This window comes from Sebastes fasciatus, chromosome 23, assembly GCF_043250625.1.
Source record: "Sebastes fasciatus isolate fSebFas1 chromosome 23, fSebFas1.pri, whole genome shotgun sequence".
Lineage (NCBI taxonomy): Eukaryota > Metazoa > Chordata > Actinopteri > Perciformes > Sebastidae > Sebastes > Sebastes fasciatus.
Window position 1 is genome coordinate 8,293,182 of NC_133817.1, and position 23,105 is coordinate 8,316,286.

A 23,105-nucleotide genomic window follows, 5' to 3' on the forward strand; every position below is an offset into this window, starting at 1 on the left:
TGCACAAGTTGAGAAACATCCAAGCCCTTCAGTGCTCATCAAAGAGGCCAATTCTGCATTTTAAAGAGTTAAAGAATACACTGATGCCAAATTTATTTATACAGCCAATTTAAGCAACAAGGCAATTAAAAGTGCTTTACATATAAAGTGCTTTACATGTACATAAATGACAAAAGCATTGAGACAAAGTGCAAAAGGAACACATTATAAAAAGACATTCAAATATAATTAAAAGTCGACTCCGTCTTCTTTTCTGAGTTTTTTTTCAAATGGAAACGCCCCCTCAGCCGTTAGCAAAAAGCAGGGACGTAGGTTACCACAGTAAGCTAATCAATAAGGTTATGAATAATGTGACCACTAGCAGTGGCTGAATGTTGAGAGCTATGTTAGCTGTAAGTTTGGAAATAACTGAAAGGGTTAGTTCGGATTTTTTGAAGTGGGGTTGTATGTATACTCCCGTGTTCTGAGAGTTAAAATTACTGTTTTTGTGAATGGAGTCTGGCGGCTTTGAAGAGAGCAGCTTCAGTTCCCCTTCAGAAAGGGTTGTCTGACTGCTTCTCCATGTTTAGTTTTGACCCTGAGGACAGAAAGCAGACCTGATCCCAGACGACCTGAGAGGTCTGGATGGTTCATAATGCAGCACAAGATCAGAAATAAACCATTCAGTGCTTTATAAACCAACAGTAGTGTAAAGACCTCAGATCTGGAGGGATGTGATCCACTTTCTTGGTCTTAGTCTTAGTTGGTTCGTCTCCAAACTGCATGTGCAGCTGACATACAGCGCAAACCACCAAGTCAAATCTCAAATTCGGAGTTCACATTTCAAAAACAACATGCCATTTTGGTTCAGGGTTGGCTGTGATTGTCTAGTCGCATAACAGAGAACACAAAAAAAGTTAACATTAGGTGTTAGTTTACTCATATTATGTCATATTCATTTCCCCAGGACTGATTGTTATGTTTTGGAGGCTCATGCGGAACATCACCACTCAGTGAACTGCAGACTTTAATCTTGTCTCTGTCTGATGTTTCAGCCGACCGAGTCACATGGTGACTATAATGTTTCAGAGGGATTAACACTGTTTGTGTCTGAAATGGACAGTCAGGCCACAGAGCTGAGTGACTCACACAACCCTGTAGAGGTTTAATGGTTTTCAGATCACACAACATTTTTATAAGGGATTATTTCTTTGAATGTATTGTACAGTAACTGAATTCAACAACAGTAATATTGGGCTCAAAAAGCAAAGTTTTTCTGGTTGTCATTTTTATTTATTTTATTACTTCTGCTCAATGTGAAAGCTCCATTTGAAGCCATTGTGTTGCAGCTACATCATGTTCCTTTTATAAAGCCATTACAAACTCAAAGTGGTCATTTCAAGACTCTTATTTTTTAAATTTTACCAGGATATCTTGGAGCTAAGTGGCCACTGCTGTTGCTGTGGCAAGTAATGTGACTTTCTGTAACCTAATGTGTCCTTTCAGCTATCAGTACTTGTGCCAACTACCTAATTCACTCATTTATCCCCAAATCAAGTGGAAATGTAAAAGCACCACTTCCTGTATTCCAGAAGACGTTTCCGAGAAAAGAGCCAGTAGAGACGAGGTGTTATGAACAGCTAATGTCAAAGATGTCAAATGAAAACTTCTCCATGACCAGCACTTTGGTTGTTGACAAGGCAACTTCAAACGTAATGGTAGATTTTTAAGAAATTAGTTAAAGGCACAATGAGTAGGATTCTTCTAAAAAACAATGTTTAGAGTCATATAAAAAAAATCCCTCTAAATCATCACTTATAATCCACTAGAAGTGTGTGATGGTGTCTGTTTCTGCAGAGATCCTGGAGCCCTCTACCTGGATTTTCTTATGTTGCTGTGTTTGGCACGTTTCTGTGCGTTGACCTCTATAAAAACGTAGCGACCAGGTCGAAAAAAACTCAAATATAGCGAGGTGAGGCTGCCAAGGAAACAAAGCTTGTTCCAAAACGAAAGTGAATCTGGAGTTGGCTTTCATCCGATAGCGAGTACGCGAGAGTGACTGCATTGCAGCGCACAATGCACATGAAAACACAAGTTCCTATTGTTTTCAATGCAAACCCCAAAAAAAGCTTGCATCACTACAAATTGGAGTGCGGTGTCTCATCAGGCTTCTTTTTCTAGCATTAACGTGCATCAATGCTCCAGAAAAGCAGCAATTTTATTACATCCCGGCTGCTGACTACTTCCTCAGATGTATTCTTTAGGCGTCAGATGATATGTGGCGAGTAACACGAAGCTACGTGACGTTGCCAGTGTGACCTTTAGCCTTATACAACAAGCGCACAGCCATTCTTGGTGATGTTAGTGTAAATATATATTAATTTGCACACTGATAACAGGACTTCACATGAAGTACAGAGACCCTGATGTACAGTGTGTTTGTATGTATAGTGTGTCTGGATAAGAAGAGCCGGATAATGTTATATTAATGTTAATATGCTAGCAGTGGGATTGAACCCTTTGGGGCAACATCCTCTAGGCTGATATCAGAGGGAACCCCCGCACGTCTTCTTCTCCCCAGGGAACTACAGCGGATGCAGGAAAGTCTTAAGTTTCGCTAACTTCAAATCTCTCTCTTGTTTAATGTCCCCCTCAAGACCAAAGCCATCAACAGGAAGCAGCCAATGCGCTACCAGATGGACAACTACGAGCAGCCGACCAGGCGGCTGATGAGACCCACGGAGACGGAGGATGTGGCTGTAAAGGTCAGGGTCAAAGTTCACGAGTTGGGGAATGGTTGAAGGGGGGTAAGGACAGCAAAAGAGTATGAACTCTCAAAGACACCAAGGACACAACTACCAGTATGCAAGGTTAAAAGTTCAGAAGATTTTGATTATTTTGGTAAGGATTACGATCGCGATAACACTTTGCATTAAGGTCCTTGTAATATAAGCATAAGTAATAAGGCCCTTATAAGTATTATAATAGCAATACAAACACATTTATTGTGTTTAACTAACTTACTTATTATGTAATTGTCAAACCTTTTATTAATTAGATTAATACATACTTTATTATGCATTTATTAACAGTCCACTATGCATTTATTAACAGTTAGCTACCGGATCTAAATAGAGAACAATGCCTTATTAAGATTAATAATGTCTTAGAGTGTGTTTTTGTGCTTCATTGCTAAAACATTGTATTTATATGTAATACTTGATTGACATTTTATCAACATTGACAACATGTAGAGCTCATTTTAGACGGGGAGCTGTGAAAAGCACAGTTAACTGTTAATAAGTGCATGATAAAGGATTTATTAACCTTAATAAGGCAATAAAAAGCTTTTTAAAGGTTTAACAAATCAATAATAGGTAAGTTATTTAAACTCAATAAATGTGTTTGCAATGTTATTATGAACAATTATAAGAAACTCATAATGCTTTGTTCTTAAGCAGTCTATAAACTGTTAATACGTTTCTTCAAGTGCTTATAAATCTCCTATAATCTAACAATTAACATGTTTATGATGCTATTATTAACAGTTATATAGTCTCATTAATACATAATACTGTTAATAAGCATCTTATAAGGGTCTTATTAGCTATTAACTAACACTTATTACAAGGACATTAATATAAAGTGTTACCAAAGGTACATTTCTTTATGGCATGGTACTGCTGTTTCCTTCAAAGTTTTGAAAGTCTAGGTTACACTGATCGGTCTTTATAAACAAGGACTTGAGGAACAGTACAGAACAGAACAGTTTCAAGACAAAACTTTGTCTTGATGTCAGACTGATTAACTCCCAAGAGTCTTTCCTATGTGAGACGCAGAGAGAGGAGGTTAGACGCAGCACATTCAGGAGTGATGAACTCAGCTTCCCAAACTGCTGGCTGGCACTTTTACAGCCGCTCTCAGTGATAAAGTTTAAGGAGACCTCGAGGGATAGACAAGTTTAGTATACAGAGGGAAATGAAGATAGAAGACAGGGGGCAGTTGACGGAAATATATTATTGTATAGATATATTATTTTGAAATTATTTTTTTTTCAAACTACCTATAAAGGTAGTACCTTTTATTTTACAGACTGATCCGACACGTACACAATATGTATCACAAATAACATACAAAAAACTGCCCAACAATTAAGGAATATATCAATATATTGTTGTCTGAGACCGTAGAATTTATTTAATCTACGATAGATTTAAGGGTAATCTGGTGATCTGCACATTACGCACCGCCTCTCCGGCAGTGTCCGGCTGCAAGCCCGTGCGTAAAGCATCTCTGGGGGATTCATAAATACAACCCCTTTGACCCTTGCGCCTTATTTTGCGCCCAGATTATGCGCCGTTTAACGAGCAAGAGTTGGACTTTAGACCATGCGCTATAGGTCATTTAAATAGGGCCCTTTATCTCCTTGATCCAGCTTGATGGAAACTGCGTGGGTAGGACTGACATGACGAATGACAATTTTGGGAAAACATTTATCTTCAGCACCTCAGGCCTCCCCAACAGAGACATTATCATATCTTTATGTCATCTCTTACTCTCATTAATAAACCTGGGGCATTCAGTTAATAGATTTAGGAAATAGGGGGCTATGATTATTACGCCCAAGTGTTTAATTCCATTATGTTTCCACATGAATGGTGCATTACCCAAATCAGTACAAAAAGTATTAAGTTATAACCGCCTCTTTCATCAAGCGTTTCGCTCATATTAAGAGGTCATTATCTCTCACACATACACAGACACGTAGGAGCCGCTACCTAATACCATCATTTATTTAACTCTGTAAACAGCTGTTTCACATCTGCACTGTTTGTACATCCATGGGTCATTGGTGGGTGCGTGGAATCATACATGTGAAGTCTGGTACGTGCGTGTATGTGTGTGTACTCAGGAAGTGTAGGATTCACACGAGAATTCGTTGTCCCTTAAAGGGCCTTGTGAATGTGTGCAACATTTTCTCAGCCTGCTGCTCTTCCTGTCTCATCCCTGTGGAGTGACGCTACCGACCAGACGGTGGTCCGCTAATTAGAAAGAGAGAGACATAGAGAGAGCTGGGTTTTACATCCTTAACACATGTTTTGTTGTCAGTGGAGGATTTATCAGCTAATCAATTTAAGTATTTAATAAATAAAAAAATCACTTTTCTTATACTTCACATGGGCAAAAGTATGTGGACACCCCAAATTATTTGCATTAATATGCTGCGATAACCGCCGCCTCTCTTCTGGTTCCCATCCCAAAGGTGTTGGGTGGGTTTTCAGTCAGGGCTCTGTGCCGGCCGCTCAGATACACGCCAAAAACATGAAACAGGAAAGTCAAGTCAATTTTATTTGTATAGCCCAAAATCACAAATTCTCTCCTTTTTGACCCTTGCTTCGGATAGAAAAAAAAACCCTTTAATGTGTGTACAGAATATTTTAATTAATTAATTCAACCTTTATTTACACTCGAGAGGTCATTGAGGGACGACCCTCATTTATAATGAGATCGGGTCAATTTCAAAAACCAAGAGATATACAAACAGAAAAGAGGCAATACCATAATAAAATAATAAAAACTATTAAAACTTTCCGATTAGGAAAAAATAATTTGATAGATGAATTAGGATAATTAAAATATAAGTAGAGGTTGGGAGGTTTAAGAACAAATTTCTAAAATGTCCCTTGTGTTTTCCCCCTTTAATTGTTGCATTACGAGTCTAAACCTTCACCATGCAGGTTTTAAAATGTATTTATGTTGTATTTTCCAAGTGAGAAATCCGCTGAGAAACAGGATGAGACTTGTTTTCATTTTGTGGTTATTTCATTTGTGAAACTAATCTCAGTTTTTCATCCTAAGTAGCATTTAAAATAGCTTGGGAACACAAATGTTCAGGACCGTTTACTGCAGATTCTTACATTTTGTATTAGATAATTGTTCATGATTGATTCAGCAGTGACCCCACATGTAACCCCATATTATTTATAATTTATGTTCATGTTTCACTCCCCATTTTACATATCTCCTCTCCACTTCCGCTCTCGTTCCCTCCCCCGTCTTCTTTTTGATGCTATCAGATCTATCTGATGCTTTCTTCCTTTATTGTTTATTCTCTTTAGCCATGACACCAATCTGTGATTTCCGATATTTGTTTATCAGTTGATTTAAGTATAATGCTGATGCCTGGCTATTGTGTTTATAGGAGGGGGTTAGTTATTACATAACCAATCAAAATCAGACAAAATTACCATCAAATCAATATTGTAATATTCATTACAGGAAGCCTGTGCTCAGGGAACTTTAATATATACTTAACACATCTGATCTGATAGACTAATTTTAATGTTATGTCATCTCCTCTCACCCCTCAATGTCTAAACCAAAACCTAATTGGAACATGAGCTTCAAGTTCCTCTTGAATATTTGCTTACAAAGGCCCGAAGATGTTTTTTTTTAATCTCTAATATGCCTTTTGGGATCCGTGTCATGGGGAGAAAGGAGCCGTGGAGGAAAGGCGTGCGGGGGAGGGGGGGATTGTCAGATAAAATAAACTTAAAATAAACAAATAAATGCAACAGATGGGAGGAATGTAAACAGAGTCCGAGCAGGAAGCAGGGTGATAGATCACTGAACAGGGATTAGATACCGACTAGTCCTGTTACATGTTGCTCAGCTGTTGGACAGTGATCTCTTTCTCCGGGACATTTAATGATGTGATACTCATTAAGATGGTTGACCATATATTCGTTGGTCATTGTAGGTGGAGCTGGAATTTCTGACTTCATCTGTGCAATCTTACTTTGCAACCATCTAGTAACGAAACTCACCAAAAAATAGGACACAACAATTTTTTTGAAGGCTAAAAATCTACATTTTACTTACTTTTTTCAATTAGAAAATTACAAATTGCAGGAATATCCCAAGCTGTTTTCTTTTTTTGAGACAAAAATATTTACTTAGAGATACTTAGTAGATTCATTCCTTCCTTAACATTAACTTTTTTGTTTATTTGACAACAGTTTGGATGCAATGTTATACTGGCAGAAATTAAACACTGCAAGATTTTCACTGGTTATGAATAAAGTTTTTGAGGTACAATGTTTTGTATAATTGTCCGATATCTTTAAATTTAACCACACAGAATGGGATTTTTAATAGTGGCTGGATTAGATGTCCCAGTAAGCCACACTATTAAGCCAGTATGAACAATTATTAGATTATTAAATTAGCTAGATTTATCTTAAGCATGTAACAAATAGTAATAAAACAAAACAATAATAAAATATGAACAGTAAACATATGAAGCAAATTCTAAATAAATAAATGTCCGAAAGGAGTAGGCAGAAGTAAACAGTTATATGGTCCTCCCGCTTTCTATAACTTAAATAATGAACTTAATGTTTATGACATGTACACGTAAATACTTAATATAACAATATCAAGGACCCGGCACTGGCACACATAAATCTAATTGCAGCCATCATTAACAGTAATAGTTACATTAATGTTTGCATCTCATACAGTAGTGTCTTAATACATTGGATGGAAATATAGATCTGGGTGTCATCGGCGTAAAAATGTACAATTCAATTAACAATATTGCCCTTAAACCTCCAAAATCTAATTTTTGTGAACTTTGACACAGTTCAAGTTTAATACAGTGAGCTTCTGAGTGTATATTTAGTAAATATAACTGTGAAATAATCAAAAGGGTATTTGGAAATTGTATTTTTAATATAAGGACCTTTGATGGAAATTTGGGATTTTTAGCTATATGAATAAAATTGACTCGACTTTACTGTAGGATATTTTATTCTAACCCTAGTGATTATTCTACCATTTACCCTCTCATGAATACAGAAATGAGCATGGATCAGGAAGTCTTAAAGAAATAACTGGACTACAGCACCTGCCCCTCTTGTGTAATGGTGTTTTTATTTCTCAGCGTACATTTAAATGAACTCTCCAGAACCGGAGAAATGCGTCACAGGATGACGTTTGTCATCAGTCCTACATACCACGAGCACAGTATGTGTCCTTTGTTTAGTTATCACAGCAGCTCTCACACCAATGAACTCAAAGTTTCTTAAACTTTGGGTCAGGACATAAAATAGGTCATGTGCTTTTTACTCTGCTGGGTCTACACACATAACAAGAAAACAGCACGTAGTCATGTTTTGCACAGTGAGACATCCACTGCAAAGACGTAATGAACTCTCATTAGTAATATTAGTAGTTCTTTTTTTGTTTAATCTTGTAACAAAGTCAGTGTGAAGCCTCTGAGCTTTAGCAGAGACGTGTTTTCATTGAATTTCTCTCTGTTTTTGTTTAGGTGTGCAACGGATTCTTCACCTGGGGGAGCAACCTGTCCACGCTGTCGGACATCAACATCCGCATCCCCACAGGTAGGACTAACCATTCCACCAGATAATAAACCACTTACAACCAAGCTTAGGTTCAGTATTACGTTCAAATTTAAAGGAGCAATATGTAGCACTAACTGCTGTGTGTCTCATATACTCGCTGCCTTAATAACCCAGCTGTACACGGAACACGGAGAGATGTCAGAGACTTTTCAGGTCGGGTAGAATCTAACGTTAACGCTATCTCAGGTGATCCAGTTTGTTAACTTGCTTCCATGGATGCAGAAGGCTGTGTTAGCGTGCCAATTTGTTGCATACGTGGCAACGGGCATTGGACGGGATCACACTGGTCAAAACAAAAACAGACTTTCCGGACCGGAATTAAAAAAATATATATTTTAATCATATTTTCATTGACACTTTGCAACAAACATACATAACATAATTTACAGATCCTGTATACATACATCGCCCAACCATGTCTGTCTAAAATGCCGTATTTTAAGATTTGTTATACACATAAAAACAAACATTGAAAACAACAGTATGAACAAATAGGGAGTGATCTTTTCATTATCATACAATCATAGATTTGTAAAAATAAAATCTGGCCTGTGGGGTGTTACATAGTTGACCCAGTTGTCCCAGCGTGACACAAATAATTCCAGTTTATGGTTAACATATGCTGTTATCCTCTCCATTTTATAAATGTCCATTGTAATGTCCATCCATGTATTCAGAGTTGGGCTATCCTGTGTTAACCACTTCCTCGTAAGAGCCTTTTTACCAGCTACCAACAATATATTTAATAAATATTTGTCTCTTTTCAACCATTCTTGAGGCATAAGTCCAAAAAATAAAGTCTTACACTCCATGGTGACATGACATTTGAAAATATCTTGTATGGCATCATGAATCTCTCAGAATTAAAATGTCAAAGGAGAACATACTGGCTGTAGCATTGTTGTCAGAGAAGCCAGTATTTCAATTCAGCATGTTTCCTTAATCTCTGATGACATATCATGGTCATTTTATGATTTATTACAGTAAATATATTACATATTGGTCCTTTAAAGTACATAAATATAATATATATATTAATATAAATTAGAAAAATGTAGTAATACCACCCAGTCTAGTAAAATTGCCAGCACGTCCAGAAACTGTGATATAAATAAATTCATATAGTAACTAAAGTCTAGTCTACCTAAAGTCTATATCTACTGACACAAATATTGTGTAAATTCATGTCATTGATGTTTTAAGCAGTTTTGAAATCTGGTTATAATTTGGAGGTCTGTTTCTACTCTGTCAGTGATGCTAATTGGTGAAATTCACACTGTAAGAACGCTGTTAAAATGTGAATGACGTGCTGTATAGTAGGAGTGTTACAGCAATGCTGCAGCGATGTCACTGAAATACCAAGTCTCAGGAGATCAGTTCATGTTGAGGACGCTGCCAACAGATGGCCGTGTAGTATATCATTCACACTCACTTCCATCTTCCCCTGGGAAGTGACTCGCTCGCTATCCCAGTCATGCTACTACTAAGAAAAACTAAGACAAATTCTGGTGTAGATGTTATTTGGAGTAGTGTTTTTGTGCTTGTATCTCTGTGCATGCTGGTTCCTCATGTCTTTAAGGGACTATTTTACTGTGTGTTAGACTCTTAGACTTAAGGGTTAACTTTAAGCCTGCAGTGCTGGTGGTTAAATTTAGGAGATAAGCGGTGAAGCCATGGGAGGGATCGAATTTCAAGGATTTGTATGTGTGTGTTTGGTTTTTTAAGAGCCAACATCAGGGCTCTCTTTTAGTTCATCTTGTATGTGTTTCATTTTTCATCTCAAGCGTTAAGTAGTTTTATCAGACAGATTAGTAAGAGTTGAGTTGTTGACCCCACTTTTAGGTCACAAAATTCTCAGGACCCCGATGTGCGTTTGTCACGTTTTCATGTGGATTTGAGTATGACATCATTGTGCATTCTGTTACAAGCGTGCATGCAATATTTACAATTTACTATTAGAGTTTAGAATAAATTAAAATGTATAATTATAAAGAAAATCATTTTAATATGCTGTATTAGGCTTGAATATCAATTGACCCCACGTAGGATCCTAACCCAGAAGTTGACAAACCCTGCCGTATAGTGTGTAGTATCTGTATCAGCGTTCATTATATCGTAGAAGGACAACACCAACAATAACATTCTCAACCTTTTCCGTCTGTTCAGGTCAGCTGACTATGATTGTGGGCCAGGTGGGTTGTGGGAAATCCTCCCTGCTGCTGGCCATGCTTGGTGAGATGCAGACCATCGATGGAAGAGTCTACTGGAGCAAGTAAGACATCACAACAACACTTTATACAACACAGTATCTCATGTCGTATACGGGAATTTTCTGTACCTTCACCAGTTGTGAACAGTCGATTTCTTTTTTGTTTACCGCACACGATTAGGAAGACGGAAGATGATGAATATACACGGGAAGTATCTTTAAAGGGATAGTTTAGTGGAATATAAATTTTCATTAGCCATGTGAACAGCTTAGTAGGAATATTGTCTGTGAAGTGAATATTTTGTAATGGAGTCAATGACTCGTACTTTATGACAAGCCAATCCTCTTCCTCTAACCATCATAGATCTCCCTCTTCGGTCGTTTTACCACCTTTTTTGTCAGATCAGTTGGTAAATGCACGATTGAAGGAGTTCTGTGATGGTATCTTGTCATGCTACTAAAACATCAGACCTCTTATGATAACAATGAAGCATCTAAAATGACTTTTGCTGCCAGTTTTGATGAAAAAAAAACTATAGTTACTTGCACAACCCTGGTTCTTTGAGTAGCATGAGTGAGTAATAATAACACCCTAACGATTTCCTGTTTTTGTGGTCTCATTAAGGAGGCATACGCCACAGTGAGACATCAAAACGTAGCAGGAAATTGTTAGTTTATTGAGATTAGTTGGACAACGTTGGTAGAAAATCACAGATTCTGGTCATACAACTTCAGTGTGTGTTTTAGCAGTTAGCGTAACGATAGGACTTTGCCCATATTTGAAAACTGATCTGAATATTTCTCTGAGATTCGACAGCTTGGTACTGTTAAGGTAGTATTACTATAAAGGTAGTATTATTATAGGGTGTTTTGAAGTGTATAACTGCGTCTTTTCTTCCAGCTTCTGTTGCTTCATTTTTTTCTTACAGGAAGTTTGAATTTCTATCAGACATCTGTGCTTTCTCTGTAGTTTACATTCCATGCTTTAAACATCTTAGATCACAACACCTGTAGACTATAGATGCACATCTGTATTATAAGAGAATCTGTAGCCTCCAGGGCTGCACACGTGAGTGATGAGTGTATGGTGTGTGTTTGCATATCTGCGCCTCTGTTCATGTGACTGTATGTATATATGGATGTGTGTGTGTGTGTGTGTGGTTTCCTTGTCTTTACCTCCTGCCTTCTTGCCATATCAGGCTGCCTGTTTATGAACCGGTCCACGAGGGGAATATCAGGTACTTTCTCTCTGGTCCCCTTTTTCCTAAAACAATAATCATTCACACAGACTCTAAACATCCATATTTACTCTTTACTCTCCATTTGTCTCATTTCCAGTGATTTATATCAAGCATTAGTAGCTTAAACCACCAATAACGCAGAACCTGACATCAACACATTCACCTGTGGTTCATCTTCTATAAAAGCATGAAGTAGTTCCATTTGTACCATTTGCTGTAGTGAGACTTTCTATCTATTGAGGGTTTAATAGTCAGCCAAAGACATTAATAGTCAGGAATACACCCAGAAGTTTACATAAGTTCTGAGCCAGTAAGTGATGACAACATAGGCATACAGTATATAGTTCACTAGCTACATATCTGTGATAATACTTTGGGCAAACAAGCATGGTATGCTTAGATATTTAAGAAAGACGATACCTTAGGACGACTTACAGTATACAGTGACCACAGATATAGTTTAGTATCATGTTAGGCTCAGTTTGGGTCTGATAACAGCTAATTCCATCATGCTTTCATGCTACACTGGTTACAGAAAATGAGCCCTACAGCAAGCTGGTAGCCAACCAGCAGATGGACCGTTAGATGAGTTGAATTCAGATTGAATAAATTCAGATGGTTTTTCAAAGTAAAATATTTAAATGCCATGAATTCTGTGGTGTTTAAATTAATTTTTAACTCTATATTTTAACCTGATGAAGGATTTTAATCATCGGACGTCTGGATTTTTAGTTATCAGAGAAACAAGCTGAGCAAATGTAGCTCGGCTCGCAGCCCTTCTGAGACGTCCTGCGTCCACAGAACAGTGTCGTAGAAATGCAGATTTTTAACGTGAAGCTGCTTTATTCTGTGTTTTATAATTGTTTTGGAGAGGAGGAAACCTCTGTGGTAAAAACCTTCTATTGTGCATTTAGATAATGTTGAAACAACAAATATATGTAATGTTGTCATCTTAAAATATGTCACTTTTCAACCAGATTTAGTCCAGACATTTTTTAACTTACAGATCATCAGGGTTGATATTTTCTGGTCACTGACAAAAGAAGTTTATCTGCCAGAAGCCACCAGAGCTGCACAGCATTTATTATGTGTTTAATTTCAGCTAAAAATCTACAGGTTAGGCCTACTGAATATACTTAATCCTTTAACCCAGAGCTTAATTATCACACAAACACACCCTCATGTTCATAAAATATGAGACGTAGTCGAAGAAGCCACTAAACCTAATTATCACAGACAGACAATGACCGCATCACTTCCATGGCTCGTCCTCTCTGGGTGGGAAGGTTAATGTGATTAACAGTTGGCAGGCTAACATCATGTCTTCATTATCTGGGGTTTGGCATGAAAACACTTCTGTCTCTTCCTCCCTCTGTCCTCTCTTTCCATGTTTCCATGTCGTCTCTTTCATCAGGAGATAAGTTTGTTGCTCTCAGCTCTCTCTCTCTCTGTCTCTTTTATTACACATTTCCACTCATATAAACACAAATATACACTCAGTTGATTCCCGTAGACTGGTTCTAACTCAGTGACGTGACTTTGACAGTTGGACAGAGGAGTCTGACGAAGACATCAGGAGGTAGACGTTCTTCCTGTTTCAGACCCGCCGTGACCCTTTGACCCCTCCTTCACCTCTCCTCCTTCTGCTGTCATCTGATTTAACTTTATTTTCCATCTTTACTCTCTTAGAAGAAAGTTCTGCACTCAAAGTTATTTCTTAAAGGCTGTGTTGTTCATGGACACATACGTACATATGGAATAAATTATACTATATATACTATATTGACCTCAAGATATGTGAATGAAAATGGGTTCTATGGGTACCCACGAGTCTCCCCTTTACAGACATGCCCACTTTATGATAATCACATGCAGTTTGGGGCAAGTCAAAGTCAAGTCAGCACACTGAAACACTGACAGCTGTTGTTGCCTGTTGGGCTGCAGTTTGCCATGTTATGATTTGAGCATATTTTTTATGCTGAATGCAGTACCTGTGAGGGTTTCTGGACAATATCTGTCAATGTTTTGTGTTATTAATTGATTTCCAATAATAAATATATACATACATTTGCATAAAGCAGCATATTTGTCCACTCCCATGTTGATAAGAGTATTAAATACTTGACAAATCTCCCTTTAAGGTACATTTTGAACAGATTAAAAATCTGATTAATTTGCGATTAATCACAATTATTTATGGACAATCATGCCATTAATCAATTAATTAAAGAGATTAAATAATTTATATATCGACTGACAGCCCTTTTAGCTTTATTATTATAATATTAATTTATATGTATTATAATAAACATTATTCATATTGCACCTTTCATACACAAAATGCTGCTCAAAGAGCTTTACAAAACAAAAAAATAATATATATTTTCATACATTTCAAAAGAGGAGGGAAGTAAAATGATAAATAGTTAAATAATAATTGTTTTATCTACGGATTTTGAAGCTGCAAAGTTCAACTAGTCTTAGAGAAACTCCATAATTGTAATAGTGCCTTCATGTAAATAAGAAAGTTTTCCACCCAGTTGAGCGTTATGTTAATATGTGTGTGTTCAGGAACGACTCCATCAGCCTTTAGAGTGAACTATCTTCTGCTCATCGTGTTGCTCTTCTTCTGCCGTTGAGATGATTATTGGTTGGTTTTGTTCCCTCTGATCCCGGTGTGGTTTGTGCTTTTACTGCTGGGAGTCATTGTCCTTATACTCAAACAAACATGCTAATATAGATGTTTTATTTATGCTATTTATGCAGACATATAGGTCTACACATACATAAGTTTGTGTCGTTAATCATTCATGACCCTCACATAAGTGTTTTTATTCTTCAAGGCTTTAATACATTTGGTCTGAAGGGCCAGATGTTTACTACAGTACATGATAAATGCAGGTATTTTAATATATCACAATCAGAGAATGTATTTTTTTTAGCAATGTCTACATATCTCCTATATGTTTTACTATGGGATATTTGGGACAATACAGTTGTAAGAAAAATAATGTTTATGCATTTTATTGTTTGCGCCACAAGCACACATTTGTATTACATATTTCTTTTTGATTGTAATAGTTCAAACATGCAACAATCCTTTAATAATAACGACAGCAAGTTTTATTACAGTGCGTGTTTCTTACGTAACTGACAAAAGATCATAATTCCAGATTAAAGGGAAATGTCATCAAGTATGTTCTAACAGGATACAAAATCCCATTTATCATATTAGAAATACTTTTGGAGACAAAATCTATTTGAATTATTCTCTGTTTTTAAAATTCTCCACAGGGGTCAGATCAGACTCCCAGCAACGTGCTACAGTGGTTGTTGTCCTTGTTGATGTTTTTATTTATGTTCTTGTTATTGTTGATTTTGCTGTTGTTGATGATTTGCAGCTCATCATTAACCCGATCCATGATCGATATTTATCCCTCATATTTTTCATGTTGCGGTGGAGTTTGATATAATCTTCCATCTCGTCCTCCTTTTTTTAATGTTTGGGTGTCGCATTTATAAAGCTGGTTGGAACAGGAGTACTGATCTGATCACAGCTTCCTACTAAATAGTTTTTAGGCACAATTTTCGAGCAAGAGATAAAAGTACAGTTAGTAGAACACGAGTTGAAATTGCAGTTGAATTTGTAAAAAGTTTAGTGTGACTACTGAAATATTTTGGGATGCAGGTGATGGATAGAAATACTGAAAGATGTAATGAAAACGTATAAACTTGTATTCACTTGTGTTGCATAAATGGCCCACAAAGACAGCACATAAAACAAAACAATAATATAGAGCGCCAGTTTAACAACATATGTGTGATGGTAGAAAGTTTTTAGACTTAAAAATATAAGTCCTTGCATTTTATTCGCACTAAAAGAGAGAGATTATAAAGTCATACATTTATGAGAAAAAACTCCTAAATTTATTAGAAATAAAATCTGAATATTATCTGAGATTAATGTCGTAAATTTACGAGAAAAAACATATTAATTCTCTGCGATTATTAAGTCATACATGTGAGAAAAAAATATAAAATATTCTATGAGATTAAAGTGGTAAATTTACAAGAAAAAAATTGTAAATTCTCTGAGATTATAAAGTCATAAATTTGCGAGAAAAAAACTTTGATATTCTCTGAAATTAGAGTTTTAAATCTACGAGAAAAAACTAACAAATTTACGTAAAAAAAACTTTGATATTTTCTTGTCATTGTAGAAAATATAAAAATGAATGCTTCTTTCACCTGAAATTAAAGGATTATTCAAAATGTAATCCCTAATTAATTGTTTAGCTTGAGCCACAATAAATGCTGTTTAAATAAACAAAACAAAATGTATCAAATGAGAAACTTTTAAAACAAAGTAAATATCACTGCAATAAATCAACTGTATGTCGATCAGTACTCCTGCTCTTTAAAGCTTTATGAATACAGGACTAGTAGTTCTTACTTGTCTGCTTGCCTCTGTTTCCCATGATGCACCCAGCAAGAACAGATACTCCGTGGCCTACGCGACCCAGAAGTCCTGGCTGCTCAACGCTACAGTGGAGGAAAACATCACCTTTGGCAGCCCTTTCAATAAACAGAGGTAAAAAAGCCACACAATTACTGCCAATTTCAGGAGAGATTTTGTATTAATTTCTTTGCTATTTGGCTTCTTTTGGTTCTTTTATCAATTTGTAATGTTACAAAATGACATTGTGTGTTTCAAAACTACCTTTATTGCCCACTGCAGTTTCAAGAAACTCACCTTTCAAGTTAGTTCACAATGTCAACCTCCTCTTTCTCACAGAATAATTGAAGCTTATACAAACACCTCATGCCGCTTTCAACTTCAGTGCTGCAGGAATTAGGAAGACATCGAGGTCTTTTCTGATCTGAAGTTTATCTGTGATGACGGCGTTTATGTTTATTTCAGGTACAAGGCCGTGATAGACGCCTGCTCTCTGCAGCCAGACATCGACCTGCTGCCTTTTGGAGACCAGACTGAGATTGGAGAGAGGGTATGCTCACGTTTAACGTTTTTTATTTAGCGTTATTACATTGTTAGGTTGAATAAATTAATGCAGTATCTTTCAAATCAACCCTGAGAAATTGGATGTTCTGCAAAGACGGAACATTTGGGATCTTTCGGTACTGTTCTGATGTGTTTTTTGTGTGTTGCTGTGATTCAGGGCATCAATCTGAGTGGAGGTCAGAGACAGAGAATCTGTGTGGCCAGAGCTCTCTACCAGAACACCAACATCGTCTTCTTGGTGAGCTAAACCTCCTACGAATATACTAAAAGATTACAGATACTGGTGGCGTTCTCTCTAATGTATGTGTGCAATAACACTTCTGTTTTTCCAGTTCACACCAGCAATCTTGAGTGTTTATATTGAGGGCAATTTTCTGATTTCTATCACCCATTATTATTATTATTCCTGAACACATTTTAACGACAAATACTTTCTGTATTACAAGCTGAATTAGATTAATGTCCACCACCCTCTCTTCACATCCTAACCCTACATGTCTTTATGATTGATTGCATGACACAACACGTACACGTCGGCCTCTGGGATGAGGAGGTGTCTCTGCTGTCATGTGTTTATCTTTCCGAGTAGTTGCCTCATTTCCTGTTGCCACCGCGAGCTTTAATTGGCTATGGAGCATACATTCCACATTGAAAAGCCATCAGTGTCATTCTTTTACACACTCATCACTCTCTGTAATGTCCAGAGTGGTCATTTGTGAAACTATAATGTATAATGTTTTCTTTAATTAACGTTATTTCAGTGTGAAAGTGCAGCTGCCCGGGCTCCTCATATCTGATCGCAGGATTGAATTATCACAAAATACATAAAAGGATCATAACACCCAGCGAGATGGACATTAAGGGACCAAAACACAGATTTACAATTATGTCAACATCATATGATCAAGTGAACATAAACAGTTGCAGGAAATCTAATTATTCCAGTGATAAACTGATGACAACTAACAGAGACATGGAGATATGTTTTAGCTTTACAATTAGAATGTTTAATATTAGTTCACTTCATGATTCTGGTGGAAACTTTCATGGATTTTCTTTTATGATTTTCTAGAGTTTGTAACTTTCTAAGCGTATAAATGTAGCGGGTCGGCACACATGCGCGTTCGCATATGCGCTCTTGCGTGTGGCCGGAGCCTCGTCTCCGCTGCCTGCTCTCCTTCACTCAGACGCTGTCTCACTCCACCTCTACACGTGAACGCGCGCTCACTACACACTGCAGAAGAGTTAGTTTAGCTCTGAGAATATCTAGTGAATGCACAGGGGACGTTTGTGCAGAAATAACTGCTGCAGCTCCTCCAGACCAACAGAGCTTTCCCGTGTCTTGTGAAGTGATGGAGCTCTTCAGAGAGTTACGTTGTCTTCTCGTTACCGACCGGGTGCCGGTGTCTCCTCTGCTCTCTCCGGCTGCGGGCGGAGAGAGCAGGGAGACACGCTGCAGAGCCCCGCTGCTTCAGCCTGCACTTAGGCAGGAAAAGCCAACACTAGGATCAGATCTAAATCATGTTCATGGAGAGACCTTCGTCTGGTCAGCTAACATTACTGCCAAGCAGCTGAAATATAGAGTGATATTGTGCTTTTAGCTGACGTGTGTCGCCTCACTGTTTTGAGCGACGGTCGTTCAGGTATATTTAGAGCGAGCACAAGCGCGAGCCCGACGCTGACTTTCGTTGATTTCACGGCCACAGGTGTCACTGTTAAGAAGCATTTCTGAAAGTTACAAATAGTCCCTTTAAAAAATGTTGTTCCTCAACTTTTTGTAATATAAATGAAATACAGAAGTGGCTGATTTTTCATTGCTGCTCTCTCTCTCTCTCTCTCTGTCTCGTGTCTCGCAGGACGATCCGTTCTCCGCACTGGACATCCACCTCAGCGATCACCTGCTGCAGGAAGGAATCCTCAAGTTTCTGCAGGACGATAAACGGACCGTCGTCCTCGTCACCCACAAACTGCAGTACCTCATACACGCAGACTGGGTCAGAATCCTAAACACTACAACAACAAATAAATGACTGTACTATTCTATTTAATAAAGTCAAGCCTCAACTTCTTTTGTTTTGTGTCCAGATTATAGCGATGAAGGATGGCTCTGTGCTTAGGGAGGGAACTCTGAAGGACATTGAGACTCATGACATCGAGCTTTATGAGCACTGGAAGACCCTGATGAACAGACAAGACCACGGCCTGGAGAAGGTAATGGGACGTGGTTTCAGCTTAGGATACAAATAACAGCATCTCCTCCAAACCTGTTAACCCAACTCTAATGTGATGTTTCTATTGTGCCTCTGTGTTTAGGACGTACAGCAGGACAGTCAAACAACACTAGAGAGGAAAACACTGAGGAGAGCGTTTTACTCCAGAGAGACCAAGAACCAAATGGACGACGAGGACGAAGGTAACGGATTCAAATAGATTAAATGTTGTCTTTGTGTAATGTTTGATTGAATCATGTGTCATATATTTAATACCTGATCCTTTGTCCTATCAGAGGAAGAAGAGGAGGAGGAAGATGATGACAACATGTCCACAACCACTAACAGAAGATCAAAGATCCCATGGAAGGTAATCCATCTGTATAGCTGCACAAACTCTTGCTGGATTTATACTACTTTACCTAACCACGAAATCTTGTTCCTTCGATATAATAATATAATACACTTTATTTATATAGCACTTTATGAAACAAAGTGCTTTTAACAAAACACCAGAAGAATTTTAAATAATAAAGGATACAAAATGACAACGCAAGCAATCTAATTAATAAATAATCTGCAGTGTTAAAGACATTATATCTACTTAATATCGACTATTTAAACATTTGTGTAACTACATTTTGAATTCATCCATCTGTTCTAATGACCTCGTCTCCCTCAGGTGTGCTGGTGTTACCTGTCCTCCGGTGGCTTCTTCATGGTCTTCCTCATGGTGTCCTCTAAGCTTCTCAAGCACTCCGTCATCGTTGCCATCGACTACTGGTTGGCTCTCTGGACTTCCTCCAAAACCAAGAGTGCCAGCAGTTTCAACACCACCGCGCTGCCTACGCCTGGTACTCCGGGGGCTGAGGTATATATAGGCTTTTAAAACATTATTGAACCCTTTTGCAAAAGTGGATATAGAGCAAAGAATATTAATAATAATAACAGAAATTGGGAAACATATTAAGAGCATGTGTCATTAAACATAAATAAATTAGAATTTCACCTCTATAACGAAATGTGCAATAATATTGACACAAAATGAAAACATGCTAAAATATTAAAAAAAATACCAGGAAATTAAACAATATGAATTGCATGACCTTTCCAGAATAGAAACGCTTATTACACGGCAACTTACTTAAGAAATCAATGATTTGACACAAAAATGGTCCTCCAGAGTTTGACATCAGACCTGCGTCCATGGCAACGGTCTGTTATAAAGAAATATTTTTTTTTTCTGACAGAGCGACTCCCACTATCTGCCCGTGTTTATCATCCTGTGTGCGGCAGGAATCACGTTATGCCTCATCACCTCCCTCACCGTGGAGTTTCTGGGTCTTCATGCCGCCACCAACCTGCATCACAACCTGCTCAACAAGATCATCCACGCTCCAATCAGGTGCACAAACAACGACGCCTCTGCATCTTTATCCTTTCAAAGGATAAAAGACAGGGAAATAGCACTGTGAACATGAGTCCTGTCTCCTAGGAAACAAGCGATTGCACTTGACCTGGTTTTCTGTCTCTGTGACTGCTGAGTGTGCTTTTTCCGATGCTTTTAGTTAGTAAGTAACCACAGTGAATTAAGTACAGAAGCAGTGTGGTCTCTCTCTCCGCCTGTCTCTCTCTTTCTTGGGGGGAAGAAAGGTCAGGTAGTGGTTAGGTTACATAACCTTTTTTTAAATGTCAGAGCTGGAGTAAAACATCCTAAATAAATGTGTGATTTATGTATTATTTAATGCGTTTATTGACTCTCTCCTCAGGTTCTTTGACATCACTCCTCTTGGGCAGATCCTTAACAGATTCTCAGCTGACACCAACATCATAGACCAGGTATGAGATGGTTTCAAGGTCTTGCTTTATTTGTAAACTAAAAGAAGAAGCCAAATATGAACCAAATCTTTTTCTCTCAGCATATTCCTCCAACGCTGGAGTCCTTGACAAGATCCACGTTGCTGTGTTTGTCAGCCATCGGGGTCATATCCTCCATCACTCCAATGTTCATGATCGCATTGGTTCCCCTGGCGGTGGCCTTCTACTTCATCCAGAAGTACTTCCGGGTGGCTTCCAAGTGAGTCCTCGGTGGATAAAGTTCATTGTTTTGTTTTTGTTTCTGAGGATTTTTAGTTAGATGCATTGAACAGCATCTTCTTCTTGCTGCAGGAAACATCAACTTTTGGATTTATTAGCGCATTAAATCTGGAGGAAAATCGGTTTGAATGTATCAAACTCCTGTTAGAAAGTCTACTTCAGTATAAACTGAAAATTATGAACCTTATTTGTAGGCTTTCATACAGAAAACAGCATTCATGTTTGTATGAATGTCAAACGAATATGGCACTGACCTGTTAGTTGTAAGTGTAGAGGATATCAGGCAGTTATTATTAAGTGTGTAATACATGTGCATACAGACATAAGTACGTATATATACTGTAATCTCATATACATATCTCGCTCTCATCTGTCTCTCAGGGACCTCCAGGACTTGGATGACTCTACACAACTTCCTCTGCTTTGCCACTTCTCTGAGACCGCTGAAGGTCTCACCACCATAAGAGCATTCAGGTACAACACTAATACACACACACACACACACACACACACACACACACACACACACTTTATTTACATCCTGTCTGCACTGGATGTATTTCAGCTGTAGACACTCATGTTTTTGCATTTGCACTGCGACACAGAGCTATGTGATCCTGTAGTAGGACTCAAGATATATGTACGACATGTTTTCCCTCTGTTGTTGTTGTTCTCTTTTTTCCTTCAGGATTTAGTCATTTATTTTTACTGGATGTACTGGAGTCTGCCTCTTTAATATTAAAAAATGTGCCATCTGAAAACAATAATAGATGTATGCCGTGTACTAATCCTTTCAAAAACGAATCAAAATGAAAGAACGCATAAGCATTATAATGATGTTAGCAGTACTTCTCTCAGTAGCAGTAATATAAGTGTCAGTAGTTGTAGTTTTACTTATAACTGTAGAGACAGAAGCATCAGTTGTAGCTGGCGCTGTAGTTGTAGTCATATCGGTGGAAGCAGCAGCAGCAGCATCTCTTTGTATTTCTCTCTTCACTCTCGTTCCCATCGTCGGTTTAATCCAACATTAAACAGCTCTCACGCTGTTTTTCCTCATCTCTTCCCTGAGGACTTCCTCACACACACACACACACACACACAAATATACAAACACTGAGAGACTCACACACACACACACACACACACACACACACACACAAACACACACACACAGTGAATCTGGTGTTGAGACAGATTCTTGGCAATCATGGGATGGTTCCCATTATCATTATCCACTGGTCTCCCTCCAAACCAAGTCTGGTTGAGATGGCACTGATTCGCTGCTGATAAAAACCTGAAGATTCAATCAACTTCTTTTATTTGAACATGTGTTTATTGTCTTTTCTTTCTTGTGTAGACCTTTTCCTTTTTCCTGTTTGCACTTTTATCTGCTATTATATTTAAATACCATTTCATACAATGCTTCCTGTGTGAGTTTATTGTTTTTAAACGTTTCATTTTAAGCCCTTTTGACATCCAGAGAAGAGGCTGTCAGTTAGGAAAAACAGGGCAAAGATCAGCCAAATGCAAACAAGAGCAACTTTGTATGTTGGTGAAGAGATTCATAGAAGAATGAAGCATTGTTGATGCTTGGATGTCTTTTTTTTTTCAGACACGAGGCTCGTTTTAAACAGCGTATGTTGGAGCTGACAGACACCAACAACACCGCCTACCTGTTTCTGTCTGCTGCCAATCGCTGGCTGGAGGTCCGAACGGTGAGGAACTTATCATTTATTCTCTCACATGACAGATACTGTAGAAGCACATCATAGTATACAACATATTTTAGTGCGGCTGGACAAATATAAGGAAGATATGCAGCTCATTCATGCTCGTTATTATGTTGTTGAGACTCATGCAGCTCTTTGTTTTTGCCCCTCTTACATTTGCGTTATTTGCGGATCTGTGTTCAAATCTCAATTT

General features: G+C 37.9%; 1 protein-coding gene across 6 annotated transcripts in view; it reads left to right on the forward strand.

Annotated features, from left to right (window-relative positions):
• The window catches only part of abcc9 (ATP-binding cassette, sub-family C (CFTR/MRP), member 9), a 50,956-nt gene that overhangs the window by 15,889 nt on the left and 11,962 nt on the right, over nt 1-23,105 (forward strand). For 4 of the 6 annotated variants that reach the window (XR_012592599.1, XM_074624982.1, XM_074624985.1 and 1 more), the window contains 17 exons: nt 2,637-2,744; nt 8,312-8,384; nt 10,572-10,677; nt 11,814-11,852; nt 16,345-16,446; nt 16,777-16,861; nt 17,033-17,113; nt 18,732-18,869; nt 18,961-19,086; nt 19,189-19,288; nt 19,382-19,455; nt 19,768-19,956; nt 20,336-20,490; nt 20,855-20,924; nt 21,005-21,162; nt 21,564-21,656; nt 22,795-22,897. Coding sequence is in view for 4 of the 6 variants with exons in the window: in XM_074624982.1 (XP_074481083.1) it covers nt 2,637-2,744; nt 8,312-8,384; nt 10,572-10,677; nt 11,814-11,852; nt 16,345-16,446; nt 16,777-16,861; nt 17,033-17,113; nt 18,732-18,869; nt 18,961-19,086; nt 19,189-19,288; nt 19,382-19,455; nt 19,768-19,956; nt 20,336-20,490; nt 20,855-20,924; nt 21,005-21,162; nt 21,564-21,656; nt 22,795-22,897 (1,800 nt within the window). In the remaining 2 variants the exon portion in view is untranslated. The remainder of the gene's footprint in view (nt 1-2,636; nt 2,745-8,311; nt 8,385-10,571; nt 10,678-11,813; nt 11,853-16,344; nt 16,447-16,776; nt 16,862-17,032; nt 17,114-18,731; nt 18,870-18,960; nt 19,087-19,188; nt 19,289-19,381; nt 19,456-19,767; nt 19,957-20,335; nt 20,491-20,854; nt 20,925-21,004; nt 21,163-21,563; nt 21,657-22,794; nt 22,898-23,105) is intronic. The other 2 variants (XR_012592600.1, XM_074624986.1) reach the window with 1 other exon arrangement.